Consider the following 16,059-nt stretch of genomic DNA (forward strand, 5'->3'; position numbering starts at 1 on the left):
TAGCAAGATGAACCTGGCATCCAGAGAAATTATGGTCAAAGCTGTGTATTAAATTCAGATGAAGATTAACAGGTAGGTACAAGATGACCTTCTTGAGTCCTTTGCATTAGACAGTACTTCACATAATAAAATTGCAGCTGACACTGACTTCAGTTACTGTTATGTGGTTTCAGCTCTACAAATCAGAACCCATGGTCTCAGATTTGCACATCCAACAGCTAAACCAAAAACCAAATACATACAGCCAGCATTCCCTTGTGAAAGTTGAAGCAGTATGTCTGTCTCTGCCACACAGACCTCAGTGGTGGAAGCAGAGATCCACTCTGACCTTTCATGGCTTTACCTGCAAGGAATACATTTGTCTCTGCTTCAAGTTGCCCCCCTGCTAATAGAACCCAACTTCTCAGTTAAGTATAACTCATCTTGCACAATGCAGGGCAAGAATTCTGTAGAAACCCCCTCAACATACAAAGTAATTAGAATGACTCATCATGCTTTACAGTCCTGTTAAAAATTATAGCCACGATTTTTTATTTCCTATCTATTATGCACTGGGCTTTGCTGGATTGCTGTCTCTTAGCACACTCATGCATGTTATACCTCCTTGGTATGAATTTAAAACTTTCAAAGAAACCTAAAATAGTGTCATGTTTCCCATATAAAGTTCAACAGTAGAAACTAATCCAAACAGCCCAGGTTGATCTCCCGTGCACAGACCAGGATTTTAAGGCATACCACACACACACACCATGGGGTTTCACTGGCATTACATAACAAAGAATGAAATTTGATCAAACTCCTTTTCCATGTCAGGTTGTCTAGGACCCCACTCCCCACCTAACAGAGCCTCCTGCTCCCACTTCTCCATTCCAGCTTCTTTGACCCACCTAAAAGCCATTCCTCCTTCACCATTTTTTTCTCCTCCAAGCCCAGTCTTCTTCACACAGGAGCTTTCTGCCTCCCCTCACTATGCTCCCTACTTTAGCTGTCTCATTCAGCCTATACCTGCCATCTACCACCTCTTTCACATTTCCCCTTTAGCACTTCAAGAGCACACAAACACCCTTGGCTGCTGCTCATGCTCTCTTTACTCAGCCTTGACCCAGGACCCTGCCTTGTGGCTTCTATACCCTTCACTGTTGCTTTTGGCTTCTGCCATATCTGCTGTCCCTCCACCACCCAGGTCAGCTCCCACTTCTCACAAAACATCTTTCAAATCACTTTGGCCAATGCTTGGACTTTATTGGGGGCCATCCAGCCAGTCCCATTTCCTGAGGGAAAAAACCACACTCTGCTTTTCCATCACCCTTATAATATGCTCCCTTCAGAAGTATCAATATTTGTTATTCAACATCTCTTACAAAAACAACTCGCAGTAACATCTTGCCTAAACTAAAACAACCATCCCAATGCAGAAAGCCAGTACTTAACAGTACTGTTTAATGCATGCTCAAGAAGACAGTAAGTGCAAGCTATAAATCCTAAAAGCACGTGACATGTTGCAGCACTACTGACAGACTCTAAATTTCTCTTTTAGAGAAATTTCACCTAAAACTCTAAGCAGTGAGTGCAACCCTTGCTTGAAGTTGCAAAGCATTACATAGCCCAACAACATTTTGATAAAGTGAGTAAAGTGATAAAGGAATGGAGTGCCATAAAAATCACATCCCTTAAAAGGACACATTTTCTGTTCTGTAAATCCCGCATGATTTCCTTTTCTCAATGCACCAAAGAAATGAGAGAACACAGAGGGAATAAACTGCTGTTTAGAAAACTTTAACTTAGTGGAAAAGCATACTGTTACAGGATTTTCTATGAAATTTTTCAAATTTTAAAAACTTGACTGGGAAATATAATTTACTATAAAATAAATAAATATTGGTTACCAGGCATAAAGAGTTGTTGTACATTTGTTGTTTTTGGGTTTTTTTTTAAATAAAGGTTTTACTTTGCAATACATATCAAGATCAAAAATTAGTTTCCACATTACACTGCTAAATAAGAAAGAGCTTCTGTGAGTGAGATGAGTAATTTAAGCCTCCCCACCTCCAGTTTTTCTATTTGCTCTCTTCTGCCATTAATAAAGTGCTTCAAACCCAGTTTCCTTTGTAGAAACAAACAGATCATCCATCTCCCAGAGTAAGACTAGGTGTCATCACTTTCCCCTTCTTTGTGAAATAATAAAAGTCATGCTGTAGGGAAAAAAAAAATCTTTTAAACCTTATTCAGGCAGGAATGAAAACTGTGACCTTGGATGCCATGTGTGTGAAATGAAAGTACAGTTTCAAGTTACAAAGGTCTATAATCTACACTTCCTTCTCCTATGGATTTAGGATGGAGGGACAGCAATTTCTGTTCTGTACTGAAGGGATTCTACTTCTTGCTCATATTTAATTATAAACTCTATGAAGAGTACAATTAGAGTACTACTACTATTACTTCCTGATAGAATGGCAATTTACCCTCATTTTACACCATGCAGATTAAATGGCTACTTTTAAAAGCAGTTCTAAGGAGTACTGTCACAAAAACTAAGTTAAAAAGAGGCAATTCTGCTGCAGCTCATTTCTCAACAGATCAGTGAAAGCAGATCATAATCTTATATTATCCTCCACATTTGTTTGCATTCTGAAAGCATATAAGCCTTTCCAAATACACTTGATCTGTTTAGTTTTTATACAAGAAATAGTTGCAGCTGCCTTGTTAGGACCCACAAAGAAGAGTTTTACTTGCAGGGTTGAAAGATTCAGTGCCTGCACAGTCTATTTTCTCTTTATTTCTCTCCATTTAATCTTTCTCACACTTGCTAATAATTTCAAACCATTATTTCAAATAAAGCTTCACAATACAGTAGCACACTTAGACTGTAAAAGATTGTGATTTACCACTTTGACAGCTCAACATTTTTAGCTTGTATACAGTACCCAGCCAAAATTGAACAACAAAAATATTTTCAGCCCTTTTATTTTTGAAACAAATGCTTTATGTACGAGAATCTCTTATTCAGGAACAATACACACACACACACACACATATATCCCCTATTATACAATAATTGATGTTTGGGGTTTATTAAAAGCACAGTGATTGAAAATGCATTTGATTATTTCTTTTGCAGCATGAAATAACCAGTTACCTTTCAGGAAGGGAGCCCTCCGTGGCACAAGCCTTTCTGTGATTTCCACCTGCTCTTGCTGATGCTGTTTAACCAGGTTTCCTTCGCTGCCAGCTCTCAAAATCTTTTCACCTAGCCTAATTTTTCGTGATCGACTGTTCAAATCTTCTTTCCTAGACAAAGGTGATTTAGGAGCTGTGTTAGCCGACACAGGTCGAGCCAAGCGGGAGGGTTTGGACATCCTGCCTGTGTAGGGATGTACCTGCTCCAAAAAGCAATTTCTAAAAAAATCCTTCGCAGCTGACTTTCCAGCTCAGAGGCTGGGGAGTTGGTGTGTGCAGCGCAGCTGGATGTGAGGAGCTGTGCTGCCAGCCTGATCAGTTTTAAACACCGAGCCTTGGGTGGTCACGCAGCTCCCCAGACCTGTGGAATGCAAATGTGTGCTGGGGTAAAACAGACGCCCCTGTCCCAGTGCTGAGTCCCAGGCACTGTGGGGAGCAGAAGCTCTTCCAGGGACTGTCTGGAGCTGCACTGAGGAGCAGCCTGGCATGAGGGGAATGCTCCACCTACGCAGGTACATGAAAAACCACCCAGGCTCAGGGTTACCTCTGCATGTGGGACCCTCTGCATTCCTCTCCCAGCCCTCTCTCTCAAACAAACACTTTCTTGTTTCGGCAGATTTCCTCACGGTGTGCCAAAACCACACTGCTTCAGTGCTATACGGTAAATGCCTGATGTCAAGAACATATTTGTCTTTGAGTTAAGCACGGTGCAAGCTCAAATTGGATTAAATGATGCATATTCTCCTAGCAATGCATTATCTAACTCACCAAAAGCAAGGAAGGATTGACAGCAAAAATCATCTGTCTTTGAAAAATGTCCCAAATCCCTTATTATTAAGTGGCATTGCTTAGGAAGCAACACTGCACAGAATATTGCCCATCATACTTTCCAATTTCAATGGTACATATATATCTGGAAAACCTCTAGCTTCTTGCACACTACAGATAATCATGTTCTTTACTGACTCTCTAAAGAAAAAATTCCTGACCTCAGGCTACATTATTTCAAATCTCAGTTCCTGGGTGCTCTTTTTTGAAAATGCCCAGGCAAATCCTGCCTAACTTTCTCTGCCAGCTCTGTGCTTGTGAATGCTGCCAAGACAAAGAGCATTTGGTCACATGAAAAGAAAATTCCATTCACCATAATTTTGGAAACAACTTCTAAAGAAAAACAACACAGTGCAAACAAAAGAAAACATCACAGCTACAGTTACAGTAAAATCTTCATGCTGAATTTTAAAATGTATTTCTCAATATCCCAGGAAACCAGTATGCTGCATCTCTAATAGAATACGAGGAACCATTTTATTTTAAAACTAGAACAAACATAAGCAAATCAATATTACAGAAGCTAAAGTACTGATAGATATTTAGGAGAAATGCTTAATAAGCAAAAAGTAAGGAAAACATGACTAAATTAGTACAGCCATTCCTCATTTTCTGAGATGGAAATTGTGCAATGCAGTAAAATATTTTTGCAAGTTATTTCCTTTTTTTTTCCTCCAAGAGTCCTACATTAAACAGGTAACTGTTTTTAGTAACTCTATAAAGCATGGAGTCTATTGCTTTGTTGTCCCATCAAGAATGGGCCAGATTAAGTGCAATACAGCAAGCCTTGCCATTATATTATACTGCATATTATATTATCAACACAGAAGGAACTCTGAGTGGGAAGATTTCTACTCACAAGGAGGGACCTGAGGGGCATGAGAGTAACTGGGCTCATTAGCAGTGCTCAGGCACAGCAGGTTGTGCAGAAGGCAATGAAGAACAGAAACAGGGGTGAAACAGGATGATGAATGGAGAGCTAATCATGTAACTGGGGTAAAGAATGAGTGAAGAAGGAAGAGAAAATGGGAAACCCAGTACATATGTGACAGCTCAGTTGTACTGAGCCTAAGAAGTACTGTCATTCCCTCTCAAGATCTTGGACTGTTTGACAAATTGTAATTTTTAATATCTTCCATTATGATTTCTCATTGTGTAAGCAGACACAAATGCTGTATGCTTAAGAAGCGTTTTTAAGTCATGATAATAATGCCTCTGATACTGCAAAGACATATTTTAATTCTGCAAAACACAGAACAATTATGAAATAAAATCCAGTCCTGAGTGACAACAAAAATAGTATTTCAGTTTTTGAAACACTATTTCTAAAGCAAAATCCAACCGAGATTGCTGTACATTACACATTCACCCAAACTAAGCATCCTTATCACAGGTTGCTTGTGGAAAGAATGTCCTCATATGTGAAGGAGTCTAACTAAATGGTCATGTTACCTGTAGCTTAAAACTATTTTTAAGCAAAGCAAGGACATTGTCAATTCAAGATTTTCCCAAGGCTCTCTCTAGCAAAAAAAAAAGATGAGGAAAGGGAGATCTATCCATCAGCTTTTGATAGGAAAGGCCCTAAATTGTCCATTTGGATGCTAAGGGGATAATCCTGCACTGGAAGAGAGCAGCAACATCCTGGTTTTGACAAGAAAGAAGCTCTTTTTCTCACAGCAGAGACAAAGCCCTGCAGAAATGGGGTGTGTCAAACATGTTCCTCAAACATGGGAAATTCCTGGAACACTCCAGTCAAAGATGACCATTTTCACTAACAGCTCTGTGTCTGAAGGCACTGTGTCATGTGAGGAGAGGCTGAGAGAGCTGTTCCTGCTCAGCCTGGAGGAGGCATCTTATCCATGTGCATGAACATCTGATGTGGGGATAACCGGGGATGGAGCTGGGCTGTTCTCAGTGGTGCCCAGCAACTGGGCAGAGACAACGAGTGCAAATTGAACCACAATGGGGAAAAAAAGAACTTAAGGCTTTGTTCAAAGTGCAGGAGGTGGTCAGATGTTGCTGCTGGGGCTGGGGAGGACTGGGCAGACAGTCAAATGCTGGCACGAGTTGAACAGGGAGGGCATGAAGTCTCCATCTTTGGAGATAAGCAACACCCAACCAGCCACAGCCCTGACCTGCCTGCTGTAGCAGTCTGCCTGAGCTGGGGGTTGGGCTAGGCAATCTCCAGAAGTGCCTTCCCACCCCCCAGAGCTTTGTCATCTGTATTATCAAACTTATTCAGAGGCTATTCATAATCTAGAAGCTTAAATATCTCTAAATCTGTCCAACAGTAGATGTACAAACTTTCTCATAGGTCCCAGCAATTAAGCTATTCCATGCCTGACTGCCATGTCTGGGAGGATTTGCTTCTTTACTGGTCATTCATCCTTTTAGCTTTCTATGGCATGGTGTTGCACCAAAAATGTCCTCTTTGTTTGTTTTAAAGGCTCTGAGATGTGAAGATGATGATCCCAGTTATGAGCATCAAACCCTTTTAAAAAAAAAAACAAACTCAAAAAACTCAAAACACCAAAACAAAACTCCACCCCAGAATCACCCCAAACCCTGAAATAAACCATTTCAGAGCATAAGCTGAGGTTGCTTAGCTGACTGTGTTTCAGGCTGGATGTTGACACAATAAATCAGTGCGCTCTGGCTGGAACAGCCTGAGAGTGCAGCCCTGGGTTGATGCCAGCTCCCCATCACCCACCTGCACAAGTCCTCTCTCCCCAGCCCAGCTGCCCTGGAGGCCTGGGCTCCTCCCAAATGTGGGGCAGGTCCCTTCCTGCCAATCCCTCCTTCTTCACCACAGGTTCTTATTGAAGTTCCCCAGGGAGCAAGCCTTTCATCAGCTCTCAGGCTTTTTGAAACCCCAAGCTACTCTTTTGAACTAAAAGAAAACCAAAATAAGCCCACAAAACCAAAAATAAACAAACAAAAAACCCAAACAAAAAGTTCAAAACAAACCCAGCCCCTTTTCCCTTAGATTTCAGATAGCCAACTTCAGCTAGGTAGAGACATCATATTGATGTAACATACCATTAAATGAAAAGCAGTTCAGTTTGTCAGGTTTTCATAAACTGCTGTAGGAAGTTTTCTAGTGCTTTGGGTCAACGAATAAACTCTGTCACAGCCTCACACAGTAGAAATTAATATTAAGGGACCAACAGTGCAGTCTTTGCTTGCGAATAATCACATATAAGTAAACAAGTAATATTTTTAGAAAACCATACACTTTCCATACACTGTTTAAAACATTGTCCTTTTAGTTTCCAAACTAACATTTCCTCTTTCCTGCCTAGAAAATAAATTACTGCTGAAATATGACAACAAGAATTTGTTAAGAGTTATCTAACAGAAGGCATTTTTACCACAACATATTAGATAGGTTATGGTACTGCTATTAACTTAAGAAATGTTTGTGCCCTCTGGGATAAAAGAAACGTGACTATAGATGTTATTAATCCAAACAAAGCATTTGCAAAGCTTGAAATTTCCTTTTTTGGGCAACCATGGAATCCTAGTTTACATTTGCACATAAAGAGCTGGAGAGAGGAGAGAATCCCTTGCATATGAACCAGAAAAAACCGGGAGCTGATGCTGTACAGTTCAGGATGTGGTATTTTCTCAGCCTACCAAACCCTCCCCCAAATTTTGCCCTGCAAGTGTCTAAAGACAGAAAGGCATGTATGCAGAAATATTTCAACTTCAGCAGACTCTTTCTAAACTATTGACAGGCAACAACTGCTACACCAGTAAATGGAAGTTGCAGGTGCAGAAGTTAAAACTGCAAATTAATGAAGTCTTCTCTTTACAAAATTACGCAAGTAACCAGATGGCATAACATTTTCAGCATGAAATGAGAAATAAATGTATAGGCACCAAAAGAACAAGATCAGTGATGAGAACAATTTCAGATGCAAGTCACAGATAGGTATGTAATGTAATAATAATAATAAAAAAAAGCTTGGTGCTTCAGAGAGCTACATTTTCTAGTAACTGAAGCATGTAAAATTAGTGACAAGTTAATTTTGCAGATGTTAAAGCTTTCTTAGAACTATGTACCATGCTTTATTTCTCCATATATGATTTCTGAAATAGTTGTGTAATACAGAAGATGCTTCACATTCAATATATTGAGACCCATTTTAAAACATTTCACACAGATCTGAAGACATTCTTGCTGGGAAAATAAACCATGCAAAAGGAACGTAGTCATTCTTTCAAAGACATGTGAACCCCTTCAACACAAAACCGGAATTACAGTAAGTCTTGTTACTCTTGAATATGGTCTTAAAAAGAAAAGTCTGTTAAGGGTCCTGCTCTAATATAATAGCTGCCTAGAAGATGCTATAATTAAAGCAGAGTTGTCATTTATATCAGGAAAGTCTGTTCCAGAGATTTACTACTCACCCATAAAAATTTAATCTCAGTTCCAAGTCTTAAAAAAAAAAAATAGTCAGAAAAAACCCCTTCACATCTACTATTTTTTCCTTTTATTCAAAATTTAGAAAATTAAACCATAGCAAAATCTTTCTTAAAGATAAAACATTTATAGTTGTAGAATCTAAATACCTTATTCTGCCACAAACCCCAAAATACTATCAGTAATGGCAAAGTTAATTTTCTTTATTATTTTATCACTCCTGCATCTTATATTTTGCTTTGGTTCCAAGACCTTCCATGTCCTGGTTTGCCTGAGCACACAGGTCTGTCCCGATTAAAGTGGTTGTAAAGACTGAACTGTATCAAGGTTATGGTTTTTCTAAACCAGTGTAGGTACACCACTACTGTCCTCCTCACCTGGTGTCCTCCTCAGGATTCCTTTTGACAGCTGCACTTGGTTTCCTCCCCTGCCTGAAGATTTACAGGAGCCCAAGCACACTCAGGGAACTTCCTACACCAAGGGGTGCACCATCAGAAGAACAAAGCAAGGGGACAAGGGTGTGAAAACACAGCCTTTCACCTTTGAAATGTTCGCCAAGATTGTTGCTAAGATTTCCAATTGATGCCAACTGAGATGGCAGGCCTGGGTACTTTATTCTGATGAGTTAATCACTAAATAATTTCAGACAGAGTACTCAACTGTGAACAGCTGCCCATGCAACTCATAACAAGTACTTTTTTTGCAGAATGTTACCTTTTTCTATGTATCAGCCACTCACAGAAGAATACAAAATTCAAATATTTATGCCATATTTAAATTATTGCTAAACTCTGGTGAAGTGTTCTGTGATTTGGCTGTTGCTGGTGCTGTATTACCTGGCTGTAATAACTAAAAGTGGTAAAATCTATACAATCTCAGTTCAAAGATTTTTTTGCTTGTTCTGATCTTTTAATCAAATCAAATAAGAACTCAAGCTCGATATGTTCTTAAATGAATACCCAGCAGCTATAAATCACAGCAGATCATCACTACTATTCCTTCATTGTTAAGTAACATGTGAATACTGCTTTCTACATCTGCAGTTATTTCACATGAGATTCTTAAAGCATTTTAAAATGTGCACAAGATTATCTTTTGCCAAATTTATAGCATTAGTAGTTTTTTCATAAAGGAGAAGTGTCCAACTTTCAAAGTCTCTTCTGAAATTATGTGAGTGAAACTATGACTGGCTTAGTCTTTATTTTCACTATCAATATAGGAGGGAGAGAAACAATTCATAACACTACACTGACATTTTATTCTGAAGAAAATGTTAGTTTCAAATGTTAGGTGCTAATTTGTTTTAGCATAACTGCAGCCTTCTCTAGCTTTTTGAATCACCATTTTCAAATGACCACCTCTTAAAAGAATAACCTTTACAAGAGCCCTAACACATCAAAAATACAACACAGAGAGCTTAAAGCTTTACAAAAGATGAAATATGCCTGATAGAAAATCAGCCCCTGAAGAGCAAGTAGGTAGGAAGGAAGAGCAGATTGGATATTCCAGGAGACACAAGCACAATCCTTGATTGACAGAATCCTGCACACATGGTCAAGGCACAGATAAGTCCTTTTCATTGTTTCAATGCTCCACTTTCATCATGAAGTTCTGCATCATCCACACAGAGGGGGGGGGAAATAGATAAGAAAAGTAAGCACAGAATGAATGAAAGGAGGACAAACTTCAGGCATGAGGGCAATTCACACATATCCCACATTAAATATTTTAACTATTCCTCATCCAGCAAGGCTCCATCAATAGCACCTGGGTATGGGTGCTGAGGTGGTTGCTCTCATAAGGACAAGCAAACTACAAAGAAAAGAAAACAATGGGAAGACAATGGTCATCTATATTCTATTCTATTATATATATATATATATATATATATATAATATATTCTATATTCAATAATGGAGTATCTCTGTAGGGCACCTGTAGCTCTGGCACTCTTGGCTGGGCCACCACAGTCCTTTTCCTCCACAGATCTTGGATGTAAAGAAAAATCTCCACTAGTCTATGAAAAGCAGAAGGCATGCAAGCAGCTATAGCACCCTTTATAGTCAGGTATTACAATAACATTTATCTGGGTGCTTTTTTTTAAAAGCAAAATAATTAGTCTGAGACACCATCTAATCTACAGAGACACACAGAGAATGTTCCACCAGTCCAGTGTCCTTTTCTCAGGAGTAGCCCTGGGAGTGGTGAGTTAGTGAAATGCAGAATATAAAATGTATTTTTCTACTTGTGAGACACAATATTTGTCAGACATCTGTAAATGAATATTTCAGAAGCTAATCTGATCAGCTGTCTGTGATTTCTGTGTGCTTTTGGCCATCACAGAAAAGGAAAAAATACTTTTTCTTCTAAGTCCCATTTAAAATGTGCATCATCAGAGTACAGCAAGCTTTCATTTTCACACAATTTTGCTTGCACAGTGCAACATATATGATGCACACGGTTCTTTTCTGTGTCAAAATTTCAAGTGACTGGTGTTGAATTAGATCCTTTCTGTCACAACAAGATAACAGGTGCCCTATAATGCTGACTGCATGGCTTTGAGTAAACTGACTATAAACAGTCAGCTACTTGATCCCTTGCTGCCTGAGCAGCTCTGGAGAGATGAACGTGTTTGTTAAACAACAATAACCTCTCCAAGCAACTCCATTTATTGTGTTTCTATAGCTGTAGATAATAGTTCAGGTAGTCTGAGATTACCACTACTCCTCTGAAAAGCACAGCCATTGCATTCTCACCTGCTCAAGCCATCTGGAAATATATTTCTTGGTTGTAATCTGCCCATACTTGTAGAGACTAAATGTTCTGAAATCTGGAGATTTTATGCAGATGACTTGATGTCCTGTTTCACATATTTGATGATTTATTACCTTATTTACATAAATGACAACAAATGGTCCCAATTACTAGCACCTAAGAGTGAGAAGATTGCAACACATAGCATCCTACAGGAATGCAGCAACTGTTGTTTCCTTTATTTCTGGCAGATATTTGGGGTGGTATCCAGGTTACCCTGACAGATCCTTCAACCTCCACCATTACATTGTTCGTCAGGAGCACAAAGGGCCAATCTAATACAGTGATCAAACGGCAGACAATAACAGATATTGGCAATGAAGGCAATGAAGCAAAGAAATCTGAAATATTGGTCTTTCCGACCAAGAAAAATCTTGAAAACAACTATCAACTCTATCAATAAAAATAAGGGCTTATGAAGTAAGTTATTAAGAACCCCAACCTATTTTCTGAATGGAAAACTAAACTCATGATCATGTCAAGTACAATATATAAATGTAAAATCTTTAAAAAAAGGTCAATGCCATTTTAATGTAGGTTAGCACAAGTTAAAATGAACAGGACACTGCATGACCAGCATTTCTGCCTAGAACCAGGAAGGAAAACAGTAAAAGAGATGTTTTGAATGTATATTTTCTTTCCCAAGGACCACATTTACTGTGTTCTGCCAAACAGATGATCTGATCTGACTGTTCTTGATGCTATGTTGGTTTTCTGTAATGACTAAAAGATGTAAAAAACATAGAGTCTTAGTTCAAAGTTATTTCATTTGTACTAATGCACTAATCAAATAAAGTAAAACTTTGACTTCAAAATGTTCCTGTTTGATCCCAAAGCATTAAAATAAAATTGATGTTATAAGGATTGCTACATAAAGAACAGATAGATGTGCACTTAAAAACACATGCAAAGAGAGACAGAAATAAAATAGGTGAAAAGAAGGAGAAAAAGTACAGTAACTCCCCTCTGATAAGATCTCCAGCGCTTTTAAGGGGCACCAGTCTGCTATCAGGGAGATTTCAGCAAGTCTGACCTGAATTCCTTCCACTGAAATGCAACCACCACATCTACCATGTTATTATATGAATCATAAAATAAACAGAATAATTCAGAAGCTATTAAAAATTAATGTTACAAATTCTGAGAGCAAGCCTTCATGATGTCCCTCATTTTAATAGTCCTTAAAATGCCTTTCAGTGAGAAGGTCTGTAGGGGGAAAGACTGGAATAACTTGGATCAAAAAATCAGGTTTCTTACCTCAGTAAAGACTCCTTGAAGGGGAAAAATAGGATATGAGTATTTAACATTATTTTAAATCTTTGCTGGACTTTAAAGACAAGGATGTAAATTATTTACTCCCATTTCAAAATGAAGTTTTGCAGTTGGGAATTCAAATAACTCCCAGATAATGTATAAACTTAAAGAAAATTACTGCCTTCTCCTTTAAATACAACTCTGCAATGCTAACAGCCATAAAACATGGTGAAAATGGAGGCAGTGACCATAAAGGTAGTTTTAAGAAAGTAACTTTCAGGTCTAAGACCTTAATGTATATTTCATATAAAGCAATGTCTTCTACTGAATAAAATAATCCCATTAGCAGTCACCTTCCAAGTATGACACACCCCTTAATACTTTTGAAGAAAAGGAAAAATATTTATTTGATTAACCATGCTTTGGACATTTTCAGCCTAAACTTTTCCTTCCAAGCTCTCCACGGTTTTCTACAGCACAAACAAATTAGCCATCTTCTTCCACTAGCAGTGATTACCTCTATTTTGGTCTATTTTGCAGCTAATAAGACCACAGTCACATATCCCTTAACAATAACAAATTCATTCTTGTTGTTAAAGCCACGTATTTAGGGCTCTGCACTCAAAGGTAATTGCACAGATAATTTTAATTTGGTGGAACCTAACCATATAATGAGCATCTGGTCCAGATTCAGGATTTAATCCTATAATTTTTGAGTGAACTATGACTTATTTTACAGCAGCTGTTATAGCCTACATCAGCCTTGGTTCCACCTCTAGCTCAACCACCAGACTCTGCAGTTAGAGTTGCTTCTTTGGTGGTTGTCTCCATTTATTCAACAGCATCAAGTTTTACTTGTATAGTCCTAAATATACTGCAAAGCTTGTCAAAAACAGAAGCCTTGCAGTTTGCAGCCTAATATCACCCATCACATGCACTGGACATGTGATGGTGATGGAACCTGGTGGAGATAAAGAGGCAATTTGTGTCAGAGAAGAGGAAAGAGATTAGGATAAAAAAGGGGGGGAAATCCGCCAGCTATCACGGCGGTATCGCATTAGGCATATTTTCAAGTAGGTGAGAATATATGATGATAAGTTGTTACAAAAATGGGCTATGGAATGCAAGAGATATGTCTATCTACCCACTCTCATGATTGCAAGGAGCTGAGGACCTTTGTGGAGCACCTTTGACTCTCCTTTCCAAACGCCTGACAGAACATTAGGGAAGGGGCCCCTTCATCCCTTCTTTCACTCTGGAGTGCAGCCCTGAACGAGCCTCAGACCAGAGGAAGTCAGCACAAAATTCACTTAAATCTATGCTCAGGTGACACACAAATGTGATCCCCTGGAGCATCTTTGACCGCAGCTGTGATTATCATCCATTATTTCCAGAAAGTTTATAATTGGCTAACCTTTTTATTTTGGTTACTATGAAGAACACAAAGTTAAATTTCAACAGGGTGCTACCGGAGACATGCAATCTGCAAAGCACAAATCTCAGATTTTCTCTGTGAGAGGTTAAAAACACCACACCCCGAGATCATAAATAAGACACTTTTCTTTGTAGCTAATATTATTCATTAATTGAAGTGTGTTATTTTACCAATGATTCATAAGACTCTAGTAAAATCATAAACATACCAGTTAGACTTTGGGTAACTCTGTGGTTTCACTCATTTCTGAAAAATATATACTACTGATGCAGAAAAAAACTACTTTCCTAGCAATACAAATGATGTAGTGGCGGGCTGGAGTGATGGTGTACTTCAGGGTGATTTGTTCAGCAAAAACAACAGGTGCAGCTGGCATTTTCCAGCCATAAATCTTCCCTTTTGCAAGCTAATAGTAGGTTGCTAAGGCAGTGTGTACCTCTATAGATTATGTTACATAGAAGGAATTTCTTTAAAGGTGCGTAATTGTCACAGAAGGTTAATTTTAGATTAATGAAGAATTTAAAGAACAGTTAATTAAACCCTCAAAAATAATCTTTTATTAATTTGGGGAAGAAATGTCCATTCCATTTACAGAATAGCAATTAGGATAAAGGATAAATCAATATGTTTGCATTTGTCAATTACTGTTATTCACCAAGCAGAATTTGGAAACTTTGATAAAGCATCTTCAATTCCTTCAGTCCTTAATTACAACTCATTAAATTTTCATTAACTTCAAGCTCAGTAAAAAGCAATAGAAATCTTTAATGCTGCCAGTGTTGGCAAGACCATGTTAGATGCCAGAGATGTTCCTTGTTTTGTGGAAATTATTTGTGTTTAGCCAGTTATGTCATTGTTATATCACAGCAACACATCAAGAAAAGATAAGAAAATATTCCATGTCTCTGCATTTAAGTTCACTCTAGATACACTTTAAAGCTTTGAAGCAACTTTTAAGATAACAGGTAACTTGGACTTGTACTCTTAAAGAAATGGACAGTGAATTGTAAAAGATGTGTGGAGATAATTCAGGAATGCCTGCACTGCAGAAGTGCAGCCTGTCTCTCACCATCACAGCTGCAAAAGGCTTTGGGACCAGGGTAGCAGTGGTGCAGGAGACCTTGCAAGAAACTGGGATGCTAAAGGCAAAGAGGAGAAGAAATTAACTTGAATCCCCACCAAAGAGCAGAGCACCAAGATGGAAGTTGTGAAAAATCCTTCCCCTAGGAAAATCTCCTGCTGGGAGTTCTCCTTCTGGGGCAGATGCAAGGGCAGATCAAGCTGCTCATGCCTTGAAAGCCTCCATGGATGAAGCTTGCACAATCTCCCAGGGCAACCTGTGCCGCTGCTTCACCGTCCTCAGGTGGAAAAGTTTTTTCTGGTACTCACTCTGAATTTCCCTCACTGCAATTTCAATTGCAATGTTGGTTGTCTCTGGCCCCTCACCACATACAAGCAGCATTCTCCTCCTCACTGTGACCTGAAGGGCTGCAAGGTGCCCCAAGGTGCCCCTGACCCCATGGGAGCCCGCCCCGCTCCTGCAGCTTTCCCCCCACGGCAGCTGCCCCGGCCCCTGGTGGAGCTCTGGTTCATGGTGTGTGCCTTGCTGGAGGGCACCAAGCTGGGCAATGTCTAAGTTTAATGTGAGGTTTAATGAGTGCTGAGCAGGGGGCTTTGATTCCTCCTCTCACCCTCTTGGCCGTGCTCCTGTCCCTAGGACCTAGGACACTGCTGTCCCTGCCTACAGACAAACCACTTTTTCATTGGGACATTTGACTCAGTTATGATTATGATTTATTTCATTTCAACTAAAGGTGACCCAGGAAATAAGTATTTAATGGAGCTAGTACAATAATCAGCATGAAAGTTGTAGGAGAGATGAAGAGAGAGGATGAGCAACTGAGCACTGCCCAGAAAAAGTTCTTCACACCATATTTTTCAGAGGTATTTTGAGGCTAGACTTGAAATTTAAACATGTGAACAGACAAAGGAAATAAATTTTATGCACTAAGGAAAAAGCATCAACCCTCTCATTAAGAGAACAAACCATTTGTTGTCTATTTTAGGTACATTGATTTGAGATTCCTGGTTTACTTCTTTGGTCCAGTACCTCATAAAATGGTGT

At 39.0% G+C, this 16,059-nt stretch overlaps 1 protein-coding gene across 15 annotated transcripts in view; it reads right to left on the bottom strand.

Annotated features, from left to right (window-relative positions):
- Nucleotides 1–16,059, bottom strand: part of KIAA1217 (KIAA1217 ortholog) — a 332,941-nt gene that overhangs the window by 225,413 nt on the left and 91,469 nt on the right. For 4 of the 15 annotated variants that reach the window (XM_015617301.3, XM_015617305.3, XM_015617298.3 and 1 more), the window contains exon 1: nucleotides 3,137–3,421. The exons of 1 other annotated variant lie outside the window; for it this stretch is intronic. In XM_015617301.3, the coding sequence (XP_015472787.1) occupies nucleotides 3,137–3,356 (220 nt within the window). In that variant the 5' untranslated portion in view covers nucleotides 3,357–3,421. Of the gene's footprint in view, nucleotides 1–3,136; nucleotides 3,429–8,808; nucleotides 8,861–16,059 lie in introns of those variants that run through there. 10 more of the 15 variants (XR_001519306.3, XM_015617311.3, XM_015617300.3 and 7 more) reach the window with 7 other exon arrangements.

Source organism: Parus major, chromosome 2, assembly GCF_001522545.3.
Source record: "Parus major isolate Abel chromosome 2, Parus_major1.1, whole genome shotgun sequence".
NCBI lineage: Eukaryota > Metazoa > Chordata > Aves > Passeriformes > Paridae > Parus > Parus major.